General features: G+C 41.8%; 2 protein-coding genes across 13 annotated transcripts in view; one reads left to right on the top strand and one right to left on the bottom strand.

Annotated features, from left to right (window-relative positions):
• Window positions 1-15,423, bottom strand: part of dync1i1a (dynein cytoplasmic 1 intermediate chain 1a) — a 58,158-nt gene extending 42,735 nt beyond the window's left edge. Inside the window, exons 1-7 of one of the 12 annotated variants that reach the window (XM_085792080.1) lie at window positions 15,121-15,423; window positions 14,062-14,200; window positions 13,650-13,764; window positions 12,627-12,765; window positions 11,387-11,428; window positions 9,853-9,912; window positions 8,858-8,970 (exon numbers count right to left, since the gene is read on the bottom strand). In XM_085792080.1, the coding sequence (XP_085648206.1) occupies window positions 8,858-8,970; window positions 9,853-9,912; window positions 11,387-11,428; window positions 12,627-12,765; window positions 13,650-13,764; window positions 14,062-14,181 (589 nt within the window). In that variant the 5' untranslated portion in view covers window positions 14,182-14,200; window positions 15,121-15,423. The remainder of the gene's footprint in view (window positions 1-8,857; window positions 8,971-9,852; window positions 9,913-11,386; window positions 11,429-12,626; window positions 12,766-13,649; window positions 13,765-14,061; window positions 14,201-15,120) is intronic. The other 11 variants (XM_085792081.1, XM_085792079.1, XM_085792085.1 and 8 more) reach the window with 11 other exon arrangements.
• Window positions 15,424-16,607: 1,184 nt separating this feature from the next.
• On the top strand, window positions 16,608-24,437 carry pdk4 (pyruvate dehydrogenase kinase, isozyme 4). Its single transcript, XM_085792077.1, has 11 exons — window positions 16,608-16,962; window positions 17,419-17,560; window positions 19,318-19,389; window positions 20,409-20,593; window positions 20,876-20,965; window positions 21,589-21,666; window positions 22,594-22,670; window positions 22,764-22,862; window positions 23,123-23,236; window positions 23,581-23,694; window positions 24,017-24,437. Exons 1-11 carry the CDS (start codon window positions 16,845-16,847, stop codon window positions 24,158-24,160), a joined length of 1,233 nt encoding a protein of 410 aa, XP_085648203.1. The 5' UTR covers window positions 16,608-16,844; the 3' UTR covers window positions 24,161-24,437.
• The last annotated feature ends 566 nt before the right edge of the window (window positions 24,438-25,003 follow it).

Raw genomic sequence — 25,003 nt, 5'->3', positions numbered from 1 at the left:
ATGTGTGTGAGTGTGTGTGAACATGCATGTACAGTAATTGCACACTTAGTTTAAATGACATCCTTAGAAGCGGCAGCGTTAAGATAATCACTCTTCCAAAAGTCCAGGAGTCGCAAAACATAAAAAAGACAATTCATATTGGTTATCATTGTAGAGAATTAAAGTCAAACAACTGAGTACATTTTGTTCGGGATCCTCTGGATACACTCACTCGTAGTTATTCTCTACATGGATTTTGCCTTTAGGAAACACACACACATGCACACGCACACACGCACACACACTCTGGGTCTGCTCCGTCTGTTGTACCCGCCTGGCTGGAACAACAACAATGTATGAGACAAGCACTTCCATATGTGGCTACGCACACATATATATGCACATACACAGACACACGCAGAAACGTATAAGTACCTAACCAAGCAAAACACACACTCATGAAACCACATTCCTCCCTTCAGGGCCTTCAAGGCTGCCCGCAAACCCCTCAGTCATGTCGGTTTCTTATAGAACGGGAGTGTGTTACATTCACTGTTTTTATTTGAATGCATCGTTGCTTCGGTGGATTGCAGAGAAGGCCAAAGACAGACATGGGCTAAATTGGCTGAGGGAACTTAGAGGACCTCAACCTCATGAGTTGTGAGTGTTTGGTATGAGTCTCAGGCCGCTGCAGCCTGACGCAGTAATACTTTCCTTCTTGATGTGCTCTGGTAGGAAAAAACCAGACAAAGCCTGACGACTGCGTTCGAGTCTTCCAGCAAACAAACATCACAGTGCATGGACGCAGTTATGTGACGAACGCCATAACAAAACAGTGTCACTAAGCTGTTTACATAATCCTGCAATTTACATGTGGTTACTGTGTTTACTGTGTTGCTGACTTGTGCACCCCTGACTAAACCATAACACTCCAGTGAATGGGAAACTGGTCTCAGGCGTTTGGATCCCACTGCATTTTCTGTGACTAGTCTATCAGTTAAACCTGAATGTTATTTAGGGCGGGGTTTCAGCTGGCATTTTTTAATAGTGGCAGAACAAAATCTGAGTTTTGGTAATGCCAATATGAAACCAATACTTATACGTAAACATTTTTCTACAAAACTTATTTTTTGTGAAAATAAAAGTGTTTAATTCAGAAAATATCTCACAAAAGAAACATAAAAAAGAAAAAACAAATCTTTCAGCATTTCAATAGTTGATACTCCAGACAGATTTTGATAAGTAAACAAAAGCATTAAGACTGCATACTCATTGGAAATCCGGAAATAACGTAATCCAGCAATAACATTTGGTTTTTACTTGCTTTAATCTAGTGCTCTAAACTATTAAACTCATGTAGTAATGGGTTTCAGACATTGATTCCAATACTTTTGGTGCCAAATTCAAATCCACCCCTATTGGATTAAATCTTCAAGGGCATTTCTTTGTACGAATGTTGATTGTAGACAGTTCAGGACCTGTTGAATCATATTTAGGAGTTTGTGGAAAAAAACACCAAAGTAAACACTGTAATTGGACCAATGTGCTGCCAATGGTCAGGATCATTTCATATATTAAACTGCTCCATTATGGGATTATGCAGAGTTCAGGTGACGCAAGTGCATGTGTGTGTGTGGCCGCTTTGTCGGAGTTCATACGTGTGCATTTCTGCAGATCTGTGTGTGCTTGTTTATTTCAGTGTATGTTAGTCTGCATATGCATATATGTGTTTACATTTAGGAATCTGTTTGCTTATGTGCTCTTGTGCCGACTAAGAATGTGTGTCTATTCAAATTAGTGCTTGGAAACAGGTTTTCTCTTGCAATTAGAGGCCATTACCAGTCCACCACATGTCAAAAGAAAGCCTCTTATTTCAGTAAATATACTTAAGGAGTGAATTACTGACCAACTATATACTCAAGCTGTACAGACCCTGAAAACTAATGGGCCAGAAAATACTACAGGGGGGAGAGAGAGAGCAAGAGAGAGAAATGCACATACAATACTTCTGCAGACAAACGCACAAATTCGAACGCACACTCTTGACCCTGTGAACTTTTAACCCCAACTAAGGGATTTTCCAAAGTTGCAACATCAAATTATTCACAAACACACAGGGCTGTATTTCTGAAGGCCTGCTTGTGGTTGACTGCAAACAATTAGGGCTGCAATATCATAACTGCTGCAACATAACCTCGGTGGCCGGCCCAGTCCTCCTGTGTCTCTCCTGCTCGCTCTCTTTCATTCTTCTGTTTATCTGTTTATGGACCACACATTTCTCTTCATCCTCTCCCCTCTGTCTTTCTCCCTCGCCTTCATTTCTCCATTTCTTTGGCTACCTCTCCAGCGTGGACTATTATTGGTCTTTTAAGGCTCCACTGAGCGAAACCAATTTACTACAAACTGGGTCAGGCTCGCACTACGGCCGTGCCAACCTGCACACATGAATACGTGCACAAAATGCCCACAAATCTCTTGACCTTCCCTGCTCTTGCCAACATCTCAAGCAAGAACACACACACTCACACACACACACACACACACACACACACACATGGACAGATAGTTATCTTCAGATTGGGATCAGTAAAGTGAAAGAGCAGGTTTGTCACAGTACTGACATTGACTGTGTTCATAGCCAAGTGGGACTGGTTGGTTTCAGGGAACGGACGCAAAGAGAAACAAAGAGAAAGACAGAAAGATTGGCCACATTTTCCTCCTCCTCCTCCTCCTCTTCCCTGTTGACGAGTGTTTGAAACTTGGCTTTACGGTTATGGTCAGATTTGAAGATAATGAAGAAGGAACATTTCAACTGCTGTGGTTAAGCAATCGACATGAGAGAGGGTTCAGTGAAACTCCTGAAACACTCAACCAGCGTCTGTGTACAAAAGCGACAAAAACAAGGACAATTCATAGTAAAAAAGAATCGATTCACATAAGAATCGCAATTCTCATTTAATACGATTCAGAATCGATATAAAATGTCCCAATATCGATTTTAAAAACAAATCTGCTGGCTGTCGGCCTCCATTTCCTTAGAATTTAAAAGGCAGCATGTTTAACTGCACTATTTTTTTTTTTAAATAAAGAGGCACTTTTAATTTTGTTACTTAAGCATAATGTGATATTGCTTTTATGCAACAGTTTCAACAATTCCATCTAAGCATGGATAAATGTTTAAAACTCAATTACAGTAATGTGAAAAAGAGACTTTAGTCATTCTGTCTTGCAAAGCAGAAAGGAGTAGATCACGAGGATCCGTTGCACACCGATAGACTGAAGCAGAAATCATTAGGAATCAAAGGGTTTTGAATCGAAAATCGATTTTGAATCGAATCGTAGCCTCAAAAATCAGAATCAAATCGAATCGTGAGATAGTAAAAGATTCTCACCCCTAATTCAAAGCATAATTTCCATTTCATGCAACACTTTGGAGGCTGCCATTACAGTGTTGCCTTTTGGTAAACCCTTAAAAACTTGAGTGAGACCCAACTTCACTTTTATGATCCACAACATTGACATATTATCAACTTGGGAAGTTATTTGTTTGCACAAGATGCACAAAAAACCTCAGCATTCACTGGCTCCTCAACAACAGAAAATCTAATATTTATTCTTTTGATTTCCAACTCCTGAGAAAAATATCTGATTTTACAGCTGCAAAATATTCAACAATGTTTAATAACCAACTCTGCAGGAAATGTGAAGTGGGTTTTAACTGGAAATGAACTATGCTGGCGTAGAGAGCGTTGAGACTGAACCAAAACAGCAAAGTGGTGAGCCATAAGAAAAAACAATAAGCTGAAAGACAACAGATAACCCTGCAGCCTCCTGTGCCTCTAGTTGATACAGATGTGATGAAACTCATCCACCTGTCACCTTCTGGTCTCTACCTTGGTTTTTTTGTGTTCACAAATACTTAACCCTCTGGGTCAAGGAAGGAAGGAAGGAAATTAGGAAGGAAGGAAGGACAAAGGGAAAGAAGGAAGGGAGGAAGGAAGGATAAAGGGATAGAAGGAAGGAAGGACGAAGGGAAAGAAAGAAGGAAGGAAGGCAGGAAGGACGAAGGGAAAGAAGGAAGGGAAAAAGGAATGAAAGATAGATGGAGGGAGGGAACAGATTGGGTCAAAAAAGAAGGAAGAAGTAAGGACAAAGGGAAGGAGGGCAGGGAGGCAAAAATGATTGTGGACAGAAGGAAGGGAAAAGGGAAGGAAAGAAAGATGGGTCAACTGGATCAAAAGAGGAAGGAGGAAGAAGTAAGGATGAAGGGAATGAAGGAAGGAAGGAAGGAAGGAAGGAAGGAAGGAAGGAAGGAAGGAAGGAAGGAAGGAAGGAAGGAAGGAAGGAAGGAAGGAAAGAAGCAAGGGAAAAAGGATTGTGGAAAGAAGGAAGGGAGAAAGGAAGGGAAGAAGGAAGGATGGAGGAAGTGAACAGATTGGGTCAATTTGACCCAGAAGGACAACAGGAGGGTTAAATGTAGGAAAATGAGGATGATTAAAGCTAAGACTACCAACTGACAACTGTTTCAGTTTTTTTTATTCCAATATGTGTTTTGGGAGGTAAAGTGTGAAATAAAAGCCAGTTTTCTTTCTTGAGACCACGTCAACACGGTTAAACACAAGGCAGAGGCATGAAACACCAACTACTCTTCACACACTTTGTTTGACCTCAGTGGGTTAGGTTACTATCACACACCACATTAGGCCTTACTTTATTTCCCTGCTATGTCCTCAGACAAAGCGTCCATCCCTCATGACAAGCACGTCCATTCATACCCATTAGGATAGCAGTAAATAGCTGGAGCCAACCGTGACTGGGGCTAATCCGATTGCCTGACACAATGGACACTCGGGACAGACAGATCACTAAACCGTCAATGGGAAAGAGACATAGACGGCCACACATGACAATTATACAGAGGCAAATTGGCACGGAAATGAAAAACCATATCATTAACTAGTTTAAATGAGAGTCACACACACATACACACACACACACTTCGTGGGAGCTTTAAAACACAAAGTTGAACTAGAAGGGCAGACGTCATCAAATCAATCCACTTTGATAAAGCTGCATTCAGGTTTGAACACACATGCACACACGCACACAAACAAACAAACAGAGACTTCTACAGAGCTTTTCTGCATCATACACACACGCAGCCAGCCGCCGTGGGCATAAGGTCACAGATATGAGGAGTGGGGAGGTCAGAAGTTCATGAGGAGAAGAAGCCATGAGAGAATCCCTGAGTCATCCGGCCGTGACCATTTAAAGTGATCACGATGAGACTTCACTTATCCTTCCTTTCACACACTCTCATCACCATGTCAATATTACAGTTGTGCCCAGAATGTGACACTATTTCCGACATTGGGAACCATCTAATAAATCCAGGCCCAATAACATGTGATAGGGATGGAAATAATTCTAGTCATAGGACACACATCTCCAAAATGAAAAGCGTCAGCTGGACAAATGTGGAATTCAAAAATGAGTGTCAATAATCAAATGTAATACTTTTTTGTCATGAGAATGTGGCATTTTATTTCATTTTATTGGTAACACTTTATTTGACGTCTATCTCTGTAACGCATTATAACCATACTTATAATGAGTTATAATGCAGTTATAGCACTGTAATAGACACTCATAAATGATCATAAGGCTTTATAACAATAAGCATAACACACTATAAAGCATTTTATAATGGCTTATAAGGTTAAGTATTATAATAGAGTTATAATGCTCTATAATGTGTTATTCTTATTGTTATAAAACCTTATGATCATTTATGAGTGTTTAGTTATACATGTTTATAAGCCAATTCAAATAAAGTGTTACCTTTTTATTCCACAACAAATTTCCCCTGTGGGACAATAAAGTTTATTCTATTCTATTAACTAATTGTTGGAGATTTGTCTTAGTTTGACAGGCCAGAGGTCAGCCACACACACAGGTTTACAAACATGCTAGATACAAATCCAAACAACTGTAGTCTCTCCATAGAGCTTTACACGCTGCTGGGCCACAACACCATCATTAAGACGGAGACAGATGAACTTGAGCCATCCAGTGCAGCCAGCAACTGGTAATCTTCCCCCACTTCATCCCACTCTTTCTTCTGTCTCTGTAAACTACATGATATGTTGTAATGCCACAGAGGTATCATTAGTTGGAGGCTACACACGCAATAGTTGAGTCCAGGTCCAAATAAGGAAAGGAAATAATGATCAGACGCAATAATGCAACAATTTAAAAGTGATACACTGGAATAGGGCAGGAAAGAAATGCAGATATGAAATGCAGATATGAAACAAATCCCAAACTTTTCCTTCAGACAATAAAACTCTTCTGCATCTGCGTGTACATGGTAAACCACCAGGAGCTTAAAGATGAGTTCACTGGCTCTCCATGCCCAAAACACACACACACACACACACACACACACACACACACACACACACACACAATAAAACTCTTCTGCATCTGCGTGTACATGGTAAACCACCAGGAGCTTAAAGATGAGTTCACTGGCTCTCCATGCCCAAAACACACACACACACACACACACACACACACACACACACACACACACACACACACACACACACACTCTGACAGCCTACAGAAAGGTACAAAAGTGATACACTCCAACATGTACGAACTGACCACAGTCCTGCTTAAGAAGCTCAAACAGACTCTTACTGTAGATCCACGTGCGATTGTGCCCAGGTGTCCAACCCCACAGCAGGTTGGGGGTCAGTAGCATTTTATTGAGCGTGAATCATTTCACAGCCCTTAACGACCCCACTTAGCTATAGCGTTCAACATTTTAAAATACTTACAGTTGCAAATAACTTAATATTAAGCTATTTAAAGATTCCACACATTTCCAGTCATAGCCTAAAGCGCATGAGCGGCGTGTAGCTACAATGTGGAAAAGGAGACGTATATGTTACGTGCACGTTGGGTTTCGGTAATCAACAACAGGAACTGGCCTGAACAAACACACAACCAGAAGTGCAGGCAGGTGCTACCACCACCAGCCCCTTTTTCTTCTTCCTCCAGACACACAAGCTTTGTGGTAGTCTGCAGAGGGAGGGTCTCCTAAGGCCAGGGTCACCTCCCTGTAGACCACCACAGCTCTGCTCTGGCTCCCAGATGTTCTCCCTCACACACATACAAGCACACACACACGCACACGCACCTCCTGAACACACTGTTAAGCTGAAAACAAACAAACCAAATAAACAGACAGACATGTAGTACTGCTACAGGCACTAACAAGTCACAGTGTGTGTTTTATTTACGTGTATACAAACTATTTGACCAGTCTACAGTACTTACTGCTTCCCTATTTGTTTAGTTTAATTGTTGGTCTTGTGTCTCTTTAACTCATTTCCCTGTACAGTTGTATATTGGTTTGTTTGTGTGTGTTTGCTGATTTGGTGTTCTGTGTAGGTACACTGACTCTACGTAAACTTGACTATAAAGCCTGATTGTGATTCTGGTAGTACGTATGTGTACACATAAATGTGTGTACGTCTCCCAGCAGATGTATGCAAGTCAGTGGCTGTGCACTTGTTGAATAAAGGATCTATTCCTGGGTCTGTCAAGGAAATGGGGGGAGTTGAGACAGGCCATTTGGATGCTGATCAGCAGAGACGTGTGTGTATGTGCGTGGCGGTTGCTGGTGGAGGAGGGCGGTGGAATCCACACCAGACCATCTATTATAATGACAGGAAGCAGGAAGTACAACCCCTTCACAGTCACATGGCTGCCAGCTGTCTTGGCAAGTAGAAGAAGGAAGACAGAGAAGATGATAGGGAGTGTTGGTGCATATGTGTGTATGTATATACTATATATACGCACACACACACACATGTGCCTGGCAATCAGTTTGGACTGAGAGTGTACAGGTGGAGTAGTATTTGTATGTGCATTCCTACACGTGAAGATGACATTTCTGAATGGGAGATCTGCATTTTGCAATAAAAGCAAAGGCTTAAAGTTCAGTTCAGTGGAACAACTCCAACTGTCGTCCATCCAAATCTCCACTGTCTTTCTCTTCCAATAGAAATATACTCACATCTATAACCCTTGGATGTGCAACCACCGCCGCTGTTGCCAAATCCTGCGCATTGACCATATGGATGTGTTTAGTAACTGCTGCTCAGCACACATGCACGCCCACACAACACAGATGCACACATAACCTCACATGGTTACAACACACATGCAGCGACCTACACGCATGCACAATTTCATATGCTTTCTTATGTACTGTATTTACCCTGTGCGAATCACAATGGAGTGAATGGCACGTCATGACTACACGATGGTGCAGTTTGACAGTGGCAATAGCTATATTTAATGCTAACACTAATATATGTAGAATTCTTTAAAACTCACACATGGATATATACTTCTGTGTGGATACATCTCACACACACACACACATCTACACACACACACACACAGCGGTTCTCCAATATCGATCAAAAGTCATCTGGGGGTCTTTTCATCTGTCAGTCTGTTTCCACTTATGACCAGGAGTCAAAAGCATGATGTTCTGTGATTGAAGACACAAAAACTGACAGGCAGACACTTGTCAGCTTCTCTAAGCCCTGCTCTCTCCTTCTCCCTCTTTGTAAGATCTTTAAATCATTCCAGGTTTACAGGCCGTGAACTAGCTAACTGAAGGAGTATCAAATTCAGCCACACAACGACAACAATCGTTGCAACACAAAACCAGCTGTTGCCTCCTGTGACCTTTGGTGCCCCCATAGATCCTTTAAAAAAACCGTTTGGATCTTGGATTGCTTTCGCTTTAGAAATTATGGATGATAAGGAATGTCAAGAGAATACATTTATTCACCTTCAGACAGGTGGGCGGTGAGCGTCTGTGTCTCCTTGCTGTAAGAGACCACTTCTTTGGGAAGGAAGTCTACCTGTGTGATCTTAGAGGCCCCCAGCCTCAGCATCCTCCGCCTGGGGAACAGAAACAAAACAGTCTCATTAGTGTGGTTTTATTGTGCTTAAATCCAAAGTGTCCTTCTTAGAGTACAATAGATTTCCACGTGTTTACAGCAATACATAATAAGTAGAGATTAATTTATTATCATTTATTAAAAGGATAGTTCAACATTTTGGCAAATTCACCTATTGCCATGATCCCTATAGTCATAGCAGTAGATTCATTACCTTTAATTATTGATACATGTTGTTTTGAGATCTGCTGGGTGGAGATGCAAGCTGCTCAGTCAACACAGTGGAGATGCATGGTACAGGTCCCCTGTCCTTCATCAAATTCATCAAATACACAAACAACTCCAAAACGCTCTGGTGGACAAGTTGTGACCTGCACATTCACCACGCTATGAAATAATAATGTAACATTACGAGACAGAGTTGTTTTCGAGGCAAATGCAGCCGGAACTACATTCCAGACACGGCTGCTGGGCGGAGTGATTTCAAAAGCACAAGTAGTTCAGAGTATTTGCTGCATGTGTCATAATGTTACATAATTACACACGATTATTTCATAGTGTGGTGAATGTGCAGGTCACAACTTGTCCACAAGAGTTTTTTGGAGCTGTTGGATTGTGTATTTGATAAGTTTGATGTGTTCACTGAGCAGCTTGTGTCTCTGCCCCTCTCAAAATAACATGCACTGATAATTAAAGGTAATGAACCTACCACTATGACTATCGGGATTATGGCAATAGGCAAATTTACCAAAATGTCCCTTTAACATTTATCCTTTAAATGCACAATTGAATTAAAACCAAGCTTGTCATGCAGTTCCACATAAGGTGTCTTTCCTTTATTTTTTTGTTGGACAATAAACAAGAGGACAGGAGGAAGATGTACCCGAGCTCAGAATCGGCCTGCAGCTGCAGCACAGACGGGTCTGTGTCCCACTGCAGCGTCCTGGTGTCACCAACAGGGGGCGGGGGCGAGAGAGGACAAGCATGTTTACAAGCAGACACATTGTAACAAATACACAAACACTGGCACACATCAGTGGTATCAGTGGCACATACAGTATATCACTACATGTATGCACACACACTTACACACACACACTCACCCACAGACCACTTATCTAGAGAACGGCTTAACACGGAAATTCCCATCGAATTTCATGCAGAGATGGCACTGTTAATGGAAAAATGTTTAGATAAGTGGATATAGCGTGGGAGGGCCATACATTAGGGAGACATTATACTTCATTATACGTCAATGTTTTCTATTTATTTAAAGATCTCTGCTCATCTCTTGTTATAGAGTTCCTGGTCCTGTGCCAGGGATGTACAAGTCAAAAAATACAGATACATTTATGGACAAATGGTTTGATTCTTGTGATTGTGAAAACTCTACGCTGATCTGGTACAGTAGAAGTTGTTAAATCCAGGCTCTGCAGAGATTACAGTGTTTATTTTTGTATGACAGTGTATCTGTGTTTTTTTTTTTTACTTAAGTCATTTCCATGTGTGCTGCTGGATTAGATTTGTTTCACATTTTAATGATATTTCGTATGCAAAACTGCGCCATATAATGCATGAAAATCATGAACGGTATGTTCCGCAACATAATTTACACCTTGCACCTATAGAACGACACACACTCAACGCACACTTGACGTATTTACTGTACGTGGCAACATTCAGCATATTAACATCAAAATAAAACTGAATTGAAAGATTTAGCTTGCTCAGCACCCATGACAATATCCTTGCCATGCGTGATCAATGAGTTTGACAAACCATGAGCTCATTCAGTGCATTTGTGGTTGTTTCAGCAGCGCTAGCTTGTTTTACATTGGGAGGGTGAGAATTGTTTACCTGCAGGGAATTTAACTGAGAAACTAAAACCTAAGGAATCTTATGGCGAGTTGGTTGAAATCTACCAGCTGTGAAAGGATACCACCTCCAACCCCTTGGTACCCTGTTTGATGATACCTTTTGAGGCCAGGGAACACGGCCATTAGGCCTTCAGCTTCAGCACCAGGTGAGAGTGGCAAAGTATCTCTTCACCCTGACAGGCTGTCTGTTTTACAGTAACAGCGATGACACTTTAAGCAGCTGATTGTCGACTCTGTGAAGGCTGAAATAACATCTGTGGCTCAACTCATGCAAGCAGCAATCTTTTGGGGGCTGGTATTTAGGGGGAGACAGCACAGCTTCAGACAGGAAGTCACCAGAGACTGAGAGTGGAAGAAGAGAGGAACTGCTCTGTTTGGATCTTATAAACAGTGTTGCGAACAAATCTGTAAGACCACTGACAACGCTTTGGTGCCTCTCTGTGTTCACATGAGGATAACCTCGGCTAAAGAAAAGTAGAAGAGAAGGGGTGGGGTGGGGTGGTGGGGGGGGGGTTCCTGGGTTTGATGTAAAATGCTTACCTTGTGCTCTGTGCTTGGGGCTTGTTTTTAGAGAAACCTGACCTAAGAAGGGACACACACATACACAGCCACAAATGGAGAAGCTCAAAATGGCATGCCATCATCCAGGGTGGATTTGGGGGGGGGGGAGAAAAACTTTTATTCCAGGTATTGGAGCTAACAAGTCAATTTGTACAGGAATCCAATTGGCTCAAGCTAAAACTAAAAAAAATGTGTTTGTTCATCCCCAATTCCACCCCTGGCCATACCAGAACAACACATCACTAATGAGCCCTTAGGGCATCCCCTCACACAGTGGCTGACCGTACAGTCCGCCACCAGTAAAAAGCAAATGGAAAGCGCTTGATGACCACTCCCTTCCTCCCTGACGTGCTTAATTCACCAATGCAGCCATGTACTGAACAGACCTCGAAGGATATTATGGTTTATAATCCAGTCTGGTGTGTAATGAGTGTGATGCAAGCGCAGAACAGTGAAACCAGAGTCAAATCAACTATACAGTAAGTTGTTGTTTTTTTTTTTTTACATTTTGTCACTTGTGCTCCAATCAGCTGCCTACCTGTAAATGTATGGTTTGTGTCCCTAAAGCTCCATCTTCCAAACATTGTCCATTAACTGATAAACAGAGGCTATTTTTTGACGCAAGTCTTTCTGTATCTCAACACTAACATCTACTTACTTCCTTAGAGCGTCTACAGCTGCAACTTACCTCAAGATCAAACTTATTCTCTCAGGACTAACTATTGAGAAGTAATGAGCTGCACAGTGGTCATCAAAACACCGGGTGTCATGACAAATGACAGAAACCACATTCAGAGCCTAACGATGCACCACAACCTCACCAGTAGTGACACTCGTTCTTACCTAAACCTGTTGCGCAATTGACAGAAAAAGAGACAGAATGTGCGTCAAAACGGAGATTCATCTTAACTAGGCCACATATTGCCCTCAGGTTAAACACTGTTCTTCCTCATAGTGTTTATTATCAACCCCTTTTTAAAAAAAATGCCTGGTACATCAGAGTATCCAGTACAGTTTCCTTATATCATATTTGATTAAATAGGAATGTGAGAAATTACTGAGATGTTTTTACCCAGTTTCGGAATTTAAAAATATTTTCATATCATTTAAGGGACAAAAACTTCTTTTCAAAGTTACCACATAGAGATGAATGAAACTCATCCAGCAAAAAAGACTTGTGACACTGAACTCTAGTATCAAGTGTGTGATTTGGGCCTACCTTCCTGCTGCTCCGCCATCAGCTGAGTCCTGGCTCCCTGTCTCACTGGGTGTGCTCACTGATTTGGAGGGGGACACAGGGGTCGGGACTAAATAATGAAAGTAACATGAATCTAACATTAAAGGCTGCAAAGAATGGACTGCATAAAGAAAAATTGGGATGAGAAGCAACAAATATAATAAATGGATGGACAAATATAATAAATGTTTAAAAGAAAAGAGAGGAAGGGCAGGGTATCAAATGCATTGTTGAATCTGTATGCACTATTTATCTGTATTCAGCTGTAACTGACGCTGCATTATAAATAACTTCCAACTAATAACAGGCATAGATAGCAGTGACCCAGTTCCAAGGTGTTAAGGGTGTTGTTACAATTTCAGACCACTAGAGAACAGTGCTGCCAAAAGCTTGCTAGAGATTTGTGCACAAGTAAAGGGAAGACATTTTTGAGTCGCAAATTTCATTTTAAAATGCCATTAAAGTCCAAATACCTTATTACAAGTAATAATTATACACTCAAGGCACACAGTGGAACGAAAGATGATGATGAAAAAACTACACATCAAAGTCACTATGAAAAATGCACAGCACGGTCCAACTACAATGTGCAGAACAAATCATAGAATAAAAAAAGATGACATGTGTAGTAATGTGATGAAATCTAATACAACTTATGTGTGACAAAGTTATTATTTTTGTAAATGAATAAAAGAAAAGAAAAACACAACTACTGTGTTATGCGGGGTCATGGCAACACAGATGACACATGATACATTAGTTTACATAATTCCCTTGTCAGTAAGGCAGGACTGGACAGATAATTTTCACCAAATTACATGCACAGTAAGTTGCATGCATTTTATATCTGCATGAAACTGTCTCTCATAGGTTTGTTGTAATTAATGACATACTATATATTGCAATTTTACTATAAGTGTTCTGAGGATTAACTGATCACTTTCCATCACAATCACAAGAGAAGGACTGATTTTATTGTTTTTAGGGTATAGAAGTCTTATGTACCTAGAGGAGGCTCCGGTGATATGCCAATGCTCTGTAGGAGGGCCTCAGTCTCCCTGCGCTTACGGTCTAAGTCTGAATCCTCTGGGGTCACCTCAGCCTTCTGCTGGCTCTCTATCTGCACAGGACACACAGAGAAATGTCAACTTACCCATCATGAATTAAAGAAGAGGTTCAAAACTCACCCATCACGAGTTGTTGCAGAGAGAACATGCATGCATCGTTTGGATTAAAAATTCCAACACCGACCTTGTGCACACACATAGATGTTTGTGAGTGAGCACGCACGCACGGACACACACAACCTCAGCCTTTTAAGTGTCATGGCCTGACGAGGAGCAGGTGAACACACAAATAATACACACCAGAGAGTGATACAATATGTGTGACAGACCAGTGGTGCGGATTTACTCACTTTTTTCCTTACCTCTTTCTTCTTCCTCTCCTCCTCCTTTCTCTTTTTTTCCTCCCTGATTTGGGCGAGGCGCTGCTTCTTGCGCTCAAGCTCTGCTTTTAGGTCACTTTTGTCCGACATGGTGTCCCTATAGTGGGGGCTTAAAGCAAGAGGATCGGACAGCAATGAGCTAATACGACACTGTGCTTTGGTTTCATTTTGACATGATACACTATGGATGAAAGCCCACCAAGTTATACAGCCATAATACAGCTGACCCATAACCTTGCAGCATCAGCAATCAATACAGACTTGATATTAACATAACAGCTGTCAATACTAGGTATTCAGTTGACAAGGATTTCCACATTGGTGCGACAAGTTGAGTCTGTGTGTGTGCACCATAGTTAAAGCCACTGTTTCTTCTGATCGGTTCCTTAGTCAGATCAACTTTCTCATAAAACTGTAAACTAAAAATGTGCATCACAATAATCTAATTTGATGAACAGTTCCAGAGCTCAATCTTTGTATTGCCACTATCCAATTAGTAAGACAGCTAAGCTTAAGTGGATGGAGACCAGACTTACTGTAGCCTTATAAGGATCTGGTATCAGACTCAATATGCCTGCCCTGTTACAGAAAGGTGGGCTCTCCTTATTTATAACAGTGATTAAATGGATATTAGGCCAGTGTCTCTTCCCACAGACACAACAACTCAGTAGAAAGCAACTTGACCCAGGAGGTTTAAACAAATCCACCTAAGAAACAAAAGGTGAGAAACAACTAGGCTAAAGGATGTTGTGTCTCTCAACACAGGGAAGTGACAAATTATCCTCATGACACAAAACTTAAATTGCATTGCTAAATGTCCCTTTAAATGAGTAAGGTTGGGAGAAACTAAATGCATTGGGAGCTAACGTTAGCTAATCAACATTTTTGACATCATTTACTCCAGGGCCCTGCTATAAATATCACAGCCAAGTGAATTTGGCAAACGAATAACGTCAGATGATAAAGGGGGAGGGAGGGGTATTTAATCCTATACAACCGTATGATGTACTGTTATCGTTTCACTCGTACCTTGTCCACTCGCACTGATAATGATGTGTCACCCGGTAAAGATGCTGTCTCACTGCTGCACCCCGATAAAAGACTCAGCACATCCTCCACCTGGGTCACAGAGTCCAGGCCGCTCGGTCGGTCACCACCGATAAGGTCGTCTCAACCCTTTCGTGTGGCTATTGATGACACGGATTAAAACAGAGCATTTTCAGCGGTCGATGACCCGAATACAACACAAAACAGGTGCACTTGCACGCCGATACATCCCTAGGCGGAGTAGGATGATGATGTGAGGAAGGAGGAGACGAGAGCCCTCCTCCTTTGACACGCGCATTGTCATCGCGGCTCCTGGTGGCTTTTGCAATGCCGCCATCTTGTGGCCAGTTGGAAAACTTCTGACAAATAAACAAACGTTGATAGTTTTCACTGAAGGCGTTGAGTCGTGAAAAGGGCGTCTATTAATTTTCCTGTCGGCAGAGGAACTTTAATTTATGTCTAAAACTGTATTCCACCTTAATTCAGCAGCGCGTTAATATTTACGTGAAAAGGAAGAAGAAAGCGGCCAAGTAAAAGGTCAGTTGAGTTCATTCGTTCGTTCGTAGCAAAGATACCGTCTTTGTTCGTAGCAACGTCTGGTTCCGGCCGGTCTCTTTCTAACCAAGATTTGTTAAGTTATCCAAAAATATGGACCCGTCTAATTTCAGTAAGCGTTCAAATCTATGGTTCAAATGTGATATGAACAAGTATTTCGGACAATCCGTCGGTAGGGGATGCTCTAATGACAGATTGTGCTTTTTGGCTTTTTCACAACATTTTTTTTTTTCAATGAACTTTATTGAAAAGGCATTGAACAATCGAATTTACAAAGACTATCAGACAGGTGCTCCATAAAATGTCACATTAATAAGAGAAAAATAATACTCATTATATTATTCTTATGGGTATATGTAGTATTAACAATTATTTTAAAAATGTAGTAATAATTAAAAAATAATTAATAATTTAAAAATAAAAAACAAACAAATAAATGAAATTACATGGGGATAGGAAGAAAGGAAACAAAACAGACATAGATTACTCCTCTTTTGAAAAGATTTGTAGCCTAGTTGTGATGCCTTTTTTTAGTATCAATAAGTGTTAAAACATATGGAAATCCAAAACAAAAACAAAAAACAATGCGCTCACCCTCTAAAAATAAAACATCTTCTGGAACCAGCATTATTTTTAAACATTTGAATGTACAGAGAACATTAGACAGGTACTCTATATAATGTCACATTAATCAGAGAAAAATAATGCATATGGATCATAGACTGTAAAAAAAAAAAAAGATATGGATATGGATATGAGCAGTGTTCGTCTGCAACCAGCAGGCAGACGTCGACCCGCCCTACGTCACGAAAAGCCCTGCTGCTCATTGGTTGATGTCGACGTCAATCTCCTCTCTCCGCCTCGTCTCGAGACAGCACACAAACCGTCCCGTGCTGTGTGGACTGACTGCCTTCGAAGGAGGAGACACAACAACTTGCCAAGATGAGAGGGAGCTGCTCGACAGAAACAGTGATGGGGGAGTCATAGCCGGGCTCTTTAAAGATGTTAATTTAACGCAGGGGGTTCTTGTAACGACGCGGAGCTTTAGCCTTGCTAGCCTGAAGTCGTCAAACTGGAGCGCGGTGGGAAGGGAGAGCAGTTTGTCTGTAACACACCACTGACAGTCTGGGGGTCTCCGAAGGACAGGGAAAATGAAGTTCGCCCAGTTTTTGCTGAAAAACGGCTCCGTAGCCGGGATACCGAAACAAGTGGAGAGGTTTTCCAAGTTTTCCCCTTCTCCTCTGTCTATGAAGCAATTCATTGACTTTGGTAAGAATTACGAGTAGCATTGGTTTATTCTGTCGGACAGTGCATGTTTTTTGTTTTTTTTTCCACACTCACATGGCTGTTGCACAACTCGCATCATTGCCTTTGTGTGCAGTCACAGCTGACTTTGCACTATTCTGCATTGACAGACAACTGCTGCTAACGCCAGGGAAATACACATGTTCATGGAGATGCTAATGTTAGTTTCTCAGTCATTGACAGGCAACTGCTGCTAACACACACACAGAGATCTTCTTTTGATTGTGTGGCTGGCTCAAGATGAAATGCATAATGGGAATTATGAAAAAATCCTACAATGACAAGTAGAAGATATACACATAAAAAGGGATTTGAGATTTGGGACAGGTTGATGTTTTCAAGGATTTCCAGGATGGGGTGAATATTGGATGCATATTTCTTTCTTTTTTTGTCCTGACTCTGTCCCTCATGTGACCACAGGCTCGGCCAATGCATGTGAGAAGACCTCATTTGTGTTCCTGCGTCAGGAGCTTCCTGTCAGACTGGCCAACATCATGAAGGAAATTGATTTCCTCCCTGACAAGCTCCTCGGCACTCCATCCCTTAAGCTCCTCACCAGCTGGTAGGATCTCCAGACTTAACAGCATCTGTTTCTATATCATCTGTTGTACCACAATCATTTTACTGAACTTCTGCTAAACCAAACGACTCTTCATTAAGCGTTCTGCGGCAGTGTTAGTTATGGAGATCTCAGCTTGTCACATAGAGATTGGATTGGATGAAAGCGATGCTGTTGGTGTTGTCTGAGGTTGTGCCAGGTCACTGTGTTCTTATTAGAGACGCATGAAATCCCTTCCTTCCTCATCCACCTGTCCTCCGTGCACTTATTAGATAACTAGATGCCACTGATCTGAGGGAATGCTTTATGATCCTGCTACATGTCACATAAGAGTAATCAATATGTAATAAATATCAAATTGCCATGAATATGAAAGATGTTGTGAGTCGCAATTTTAGTGCGGGGACATCTGGATGTGATATTATTGTTTCCTTTTATCACATATTGCAGCTCCTGCTATTTGGTTGCTGAACTTCTATAATGTTTTGATAAAATGTTTCAGTCCTAGCCAATGCACAGCCTAGGCTCCCTACCCCTGTCATATGAGCCTTAGACATAATCACGTTATTAAGACCTGTTACATGAACTAATCATGTAACAGGTATTAATAACGTGATTATGTCTAAGGCGCAGTGTTATATTAATCCATGAAGATGCAGGATAGATTTGGAGTTTTGAAGAATAGGCCTACACCATTTTTTTACCTCATGGTCACACCCTTCACACAGGTAGAGCTGAACCAGCATGTGTGACTGTGAGCAGACACTCCCATTTCAAGGTACATTAAAAGAGTTATGTAAGGACATTGAACGTGCACCCAAGTGTGTGTAAGACAACTGGTGATTATGTCTGTTCAAGGACTCTACACCAGTGAATGTTGGATACTCGGTTCAGCCCCATTCCCCTCTCTTTTACCTCCAGCTTCTGCTGTAAATGGCAAGCCAAAGGTGCACAACAGCTTTTCTCAAAAGCCAAAACAGAAGTCCTGTGTGTGTACTTTTTCTACTTGGAGTGTGTTTTTTCACCACAGCTGCTGCTTCCCAGCAGCATCAGGTTAAAACACAAGTGTTACGCTGCGAACAACTCGCCTGAGCAGGTTGATTATGTTTGGTGTAGGAGTCTCGTGAAAACGTGACAACAGAGGTCATTGCCCCCCTCCCACCCTTTTCATAAGAGCCACACAGTAGTGTCTATATTTGGCCATGTAGCCTCCCTCCTGCACTGTGACTTTCTTTTCCCCTCCTGTTCCACTGCTCTTTGCATTTCCTGCATAAGAGCTGATCAATCATTTGTCAGTGTTGTTGACACGAGGCGACGTCTCAATGTTTCATGGAAAGCTTGCAAAAGGAGACGTTGCAAAATAGTCTATTATAAGATGTGCATCTGTTTGAATGGCAGCACTTACCACATAATCAAGAGCTGAAGGTCAGTTGAGGGACAAACTGGACACGTAGAAAGCGCAGCCACCCTGCCGTTCACCTTTCACCCAGTTTTTCCGCAGCAAGAGAGAGTGTGGCTGAGTGAACTCAGCATTTGTGTCCTCTTCTTCCTCTGGCCTAGATAAAAGGTCTATGACGGAATAAGCTAAATGAGGGACAATGTTGTTAATGATGTGGAAATTAATCTGTCTAATCAGACAGTTGCTCAACTTGTAGTTGTCTAAATAAAAAAGAGCTTCAGTGCTGACCTCTTGGAACTTTTTGCTCATTTTGTAAATAAACCAGAGCTGTGAGTTTGATGTATTTCTCTTTGTCCTCCAGGTATTCACAAAGTTTGTTGGAGCTGATAGAGTTCTTAGAGAAAAACCCAGATGATAAGGACGTCCTGTCAAGGTATTTACCCGTTACTCTAACTGCCCATTTCCAACCTCACAATGCAAACGTAAACCCTGACTGCAGTTGCCTGAAATCCAAAAGTCTGTTATGGAAACAGTGATGGTCGCTTATTTATTGTCCACATACCTTGTTGTGTGGCTGCTGAAGATCACTGTCAGGCTCAAAGACACAAGATTAATGAGAGTCACAGTGAAATCCAACATACTCCACCACAAACACAAACCGCTTATGCTTTTCAGTAACAGCAATGCATTACTTTAAGGTAAAGGAAATGCCATCACACAGGAATAGTCTTTATACTTAGGGCAAGCAACAAAGGCCTTTCAGCAAGAAGCTGTCATCAGTGTAAGAGACAGTGGTGAACTCAGGCACATGTATATATAAACATCTGAGGCAAGAACTCCACTGCCACCGAGCCACACTGTTATTCTGCTGCAGCTGTTTTCCTCCTCAGTGATTTGGGGTGATTACAAAAACACATCTTGTTTATTCAGCATGTGTTCTGGTATTTACTTATCAGGTACCATTTTAACAACCAGTTTTACTAATTTAAAGGCAGTTTTTCCAAATGCTGATTAAATGAACACGATTTTAAAGAGTATTTCCACAGCTACCATTGCATATGCAACATTGCAACATACTGTAGGTTTACATGTTTGCTGGGATCAGCTCTATTGGATACCAGTACATCAATAGCGGGATGGTGTGTGCATGTTTGTCTGTATTGATAACTATTGTTGCAACACTAAATTCTTGTTGAAAATAACTTGAAAATCACTCATTTGAATTCCCTTTGTAGTACCGTACAATAAGGCAGTAATCAACAAGATAAGCTGATATTAGTGTTGACATACAGTATTTACTGGAAGCTGGTCTCATGTCCCTCTTGTTATATGTATACAACATGGTATGCTATGGTACTTTAGCCGGTATATGTTCATGTTTATTTTGAATGTTCTGTTGTACCTTCACTCAAAAACCCACTCATCCATCATCATCACATTCTTTGCCCTCAGCTTCACACAGACTTTGGTAAACGTGCGGAACCGGCACAACAACGTGGTGCCCACCATGGCTCAGGGTGTGGTGGAGTACAAGGACGCCTTCGGCGTGGACCCGGTCACCAACCAGAACGTTCAGTACTTCTTGGACCGTTTCTACATGAGCCGCATCTCCACGCGCATGCTCATGAACCAGCACAGTCAGTATAGCACTTGGTGATTGACTGTGAGTTAATCAACATGGTTGCTTAACACTCAACGTCATTGAATTTCACTCAATGTGCTGGAAGCTCTTGTCTTTCTGAAGAAGGAGCTCTGTCACAGAATGTCTTGTCTTTATTGTAGATTTGATTAAGCAGTGATGTCAGTCAGTACAAAAACACAACACTGCAGCACTTTTTCATACGGAATGATTAAAACATGTGATATGTGTCTTTACAGCTGTGTTTTTTAATCACAGTGTTTATCGTTCTGCCCTCTAGCATTGATCTTCAATGGCAGCGTGAACCCAGCCCATCCTAAACATATTGGCAGCATTGACCCCAGCTGTGACGTTGCGGAGGTAGTAAAAGGTAATGAATGATGGGCGGCACGGTGGCACAGTGGTTAGCACTGTTGCCTCACAGCAAGAAGGTCCTGGGTTCGAATCCCGGGCCGCCCAGGGCCTTTCTGTGTGGAGTTTGCATGTTCTCCCCGTGTCTGCGTGGGTTTCCTCCGGGTGCTCCGGTTTCCCCCACCACTAAAAACATGTCGGCTAGGTTAATCCTCCAGTCAGCGCCCCTGACCAAAGGCACTGGCTCATAATCTGGAGTTGGTCCCCGGGCGCTGCACCGCGGCTGCCCACTGCTCCTCAGGGATGGGTTAAATGCAGAGAAAGAATTTCACTGTACTAGCTGTATATGTGACTAATAAAGTACCTTTCTTTCTTCTTTCTCACCTCTACACACACATATACACACACACTGGATGTGTTATCTGCTCTCCACCACTCTCTGTCCGTACAGACTCTATGACCTTTTACACAGTGTTATCTAATATTTATAAAGTAAATAAAGAGTGGGAAGTTATCCTATCAACATTTATATGACTATTTTACAGTAGACACACCTCTGAATGTTGTGTTCGCTGCTTCACTCGAACGCCCATTTGGTCACACTGAAGTTTAACCACAGTTTGTTTTTGTTTGTCTTTGCAGATGCCTATGAGACGTCAAAGATGCTGTGTGAGCAGTATTACCTGACCTCGCCTGATATCGAGATCACACAGGTCAACTGTAAGTCTTAAAAAACAACTAGAATCTTTCTGTTTGCAGATGGGCACACACAAATAAAAAAACAAAAAAATTGTGTTTGCACATTTTAGGATCTTTCTAGTTTAGCTAAATATCTATGTGAGAGGATAGTTGTACTGCTCTTGTGAATTTCAATGGAACCTGCCAAGATTAAACCTTGGCTTAACCGAGACCCCCTGTGTCTGTTTCCTGTCATCTGGGCGTGCCACCAGCCAGTATCAGCATTAGACATTCCTCACTGTGAACCATACAGTCAGTATTTACAGAGACAGAAACACACTAGGGAATTCTTGATGCTTATACTGCAGAAGAAGACTTCATTGCAGTGTTTTTCAACCTTGGGGTCGGGACCCCACGTGGGGTCGCCTGGAATTCAAATGGGGTCACCTGAAATGTCTAGTCATTGATTTAAAAAAAAAAAAAAACTAATAAAAAACAGCACACACAATCTTAAACAACTGTATACTATACTTTCACTTTCTAGAATATAAATCGAGTTCAAATAAAATGGCAATGGCAATTTTCCACCATAGTGGACAATAAAGATTTATTGTGTTGTATTGTAAAATGCAGCATATAAAGATATCTGAGGTGGGGTCGCCAGAAATTTGTGATGTCACAATGGGATCACGAGCCAAAAAAGGTTGGGAACCACTGCTTTATTGTATACTGTAATATAGTCCAATATATTCCTTCTTTCTGTTGCAATACACTATATCAGCGAGAACACATACCATTGCTTTAAATACACACTGTACATACTCGGCCAGCATGTTCTTGGCAGATAAGATCTCAATGTTATAAATAAAGCGATGAATGATGTTATGTCTATGTGTATATAAGGTAAGATTTAACATCAAGATATAAAAGTCTCCTTTCTTATGATCAATAATATGAAATGGTTCACAGCCAAAAACCCTGGCCAGCCCCTCCACATCGTCTATGTGCCCTCCCACCTCTACCACATGCTGTTTGAGCTCTTCAAGGTACAGTAACCAACGCACCTGAAGCACAGAACCCGTTGATGTTTTCCAACACGTGTCTGCTCACTTGTCTCTGTTATCCATGTTCCCTGGCAGAACGCCATGAGAGCTACAGTAGAGACCCACGAGACCAGTCCAACGTTGCCCATAATCAAAGTGCGAGTTGCTCTGGGTGACGAGGACCTCACCATCAAGGTGAATACCGACTCTGAGAGTGAAGACAAACCACATTTTATGCCACTGAAGGAAATGTTGTTTACACCATTGTTCTGTCTGTGTTAAACCAAACACTGATGCATCTTGTGCCATCTTTTTTTTTTATATAGCACACAGATCCACGTGGACCTTATTATCTTAGCACAGCCAACTAGGATGACACACAAAGCATGACATTGTTTAGATTCCAGAGAGTTGGGCAGATAAGTAAGAGAACCCTTGTCCTTTTTTATTTTTAGATGTCGGACAGAGGAGGAGGAGTCCCTCTGAGGAAGATCGAGCGTCTCTTCAGCTACATGTACTCCACAGCTCCCAGTCCTGTCCACGTAGACAACTCCCGCAATGCACCTCTGGTGAGACTGAACCTGTTGCACTTCATCGCTCACACACGGTCTTCAGTGTTAATGATTGTCTCAGTCGGTACTTTATGCTGCACGACTACAAGCTTTCAAACATGACATGCAGCTCAGGAAATTTCACCCCACAGCTGAGCATGACTGCAGATGATCTTATTCCAGCAGCAGTCACCGGATTAAACTGTAACCACAAGACAAACTTGTGTTGTGTTGATGTGTTAACAAAGCAAGCCCTCTACACTACAGGACCCAATTCATGTTATTTTGTGCAAATGTTGTGGTATTTGAACAAATGTCTCTGTGAAGATACATGTACTGGAACCGTGTTGTTTTTCCCTCAGGCTGGTTTTGGTTACGGCCTGCCCATCTCCCGTCTGTATGCCAAGTATTTCCAGGGAGACCTGCAGCTCTACTCTATGGAGGGCTACGGCACCTCGGCTGTCATATACCTAAAGGTGAGAGCAGGACAACTTCTACACACAATGTCGTCCGTAACTGAAGGCAAAGTTCACATAGAAATGTACGGTCAGTGTCACGTCCTTTGACTGGACTGAGTGGCGGCAGATGTAGAGTAGTTAATAACGCATGAGTCTTGATGCCGGTTACAACTCACCACGTGTCCCTTGTTAAAGAGAAACTCTTAATCAGGCTCAGATGGAACTTTGTGGCCTGACCAGAAACAACCTGAACGTGACTCTCATTCATATGTACGTGTGTGTGTTTGCGTGTGTGATAAGGATCCAGACTAATCAGTTCCCTTTTGCCTTGCATCACCAGGCCTTGTCCTCAGAGTCGGTGGAGAGACTTCCTGTTTTCAACAAGTCAGCCTTACGGCATTACCAGACCACCATAGAGGCTGATGACTGGTGCATGCCCAGCAAGGATCCAAAGAAACTGGGCAATTATGAGAGGACACAGTGATGACTAAGCAACAACGTTCAGGACACAACAGGATAGTCTGAATGAATGAATAGAGGAAGAGGGTCCAGGCTGGAAGAAGTGGATTAACTTGTACTGTAAGTGAAAGAAGGCACCAAATCCTCTCGGCGTGATGCTGGACTTGGACTCGTTTGTACGTGGAATCTGGATTTCTTTCTCACACCAGAAAGAGAGAGAGAGAGAGAGAGAGGGAGAGAAACCCAAGAGGAGAAAATTGCTCATTGTTGGTGTCAAGAATCAGATAAATGCAGCGAAATAACTTGGCTCAACTATTACCGCCACCCTCCAGGCAATTTAACCCAACAAAAGCTCACCACATTTAATTCCATTATATGATGATTACAGGCTGCTAATAGTAATGGAACAAGTCGAGTATTAATCTCTTCTCATTTACCCATTTTTCAGTTATTTAGCTTTAATAACGTGGATACACTGTGAAAAAAATACACTAGCTGTTGTTGATGTCTTTTATCTTTCAATATGTGTCATTTCACAATTTAAAAAGCTGCAAATGTTCTTTGGTTAATGAAATCACTGGGTAAAGTAGTGTTTTGCATGAGGTTAAATGTTTATCAGTGCCTTGACAAAGCCACTCGGCCACTCGTGTTAATCAGAACAGGGACATGTTCATTCCCTGGAGACAAAGGGAGCAAAGTCTCCTCCTGTTTGCCTTGCGGTCTTTTATAACTGGCAGAGCTGCTTCATGCAAACAACTTCTGTATTTCACGTTCAGCTCTGATACAAGCCCAACATTTCAGACTCATTAATGACTCGTATCAGTAACGTGTGCTGTGAATTGTCCAGGCCTGAAATGACTCGGTTTTT

This window comes from Trachurus japonicus, chromosome 11 (assembly GCF_045865225.1).
Source record: "Trachurus japonicus isolate A0001 chromosome 11, Traja_1.0".
NCBI lineage: Eukaryota > Metazoa > Chordata > Actinopteri > Carangiformes > Carangidae > Trachurus > Trachurus japonicus.
The sequence above is the reverse complement of the archived record's forward strand: the minus strand, read 5'-3'. Positions and strand labels throughout refer to the sequence as shown.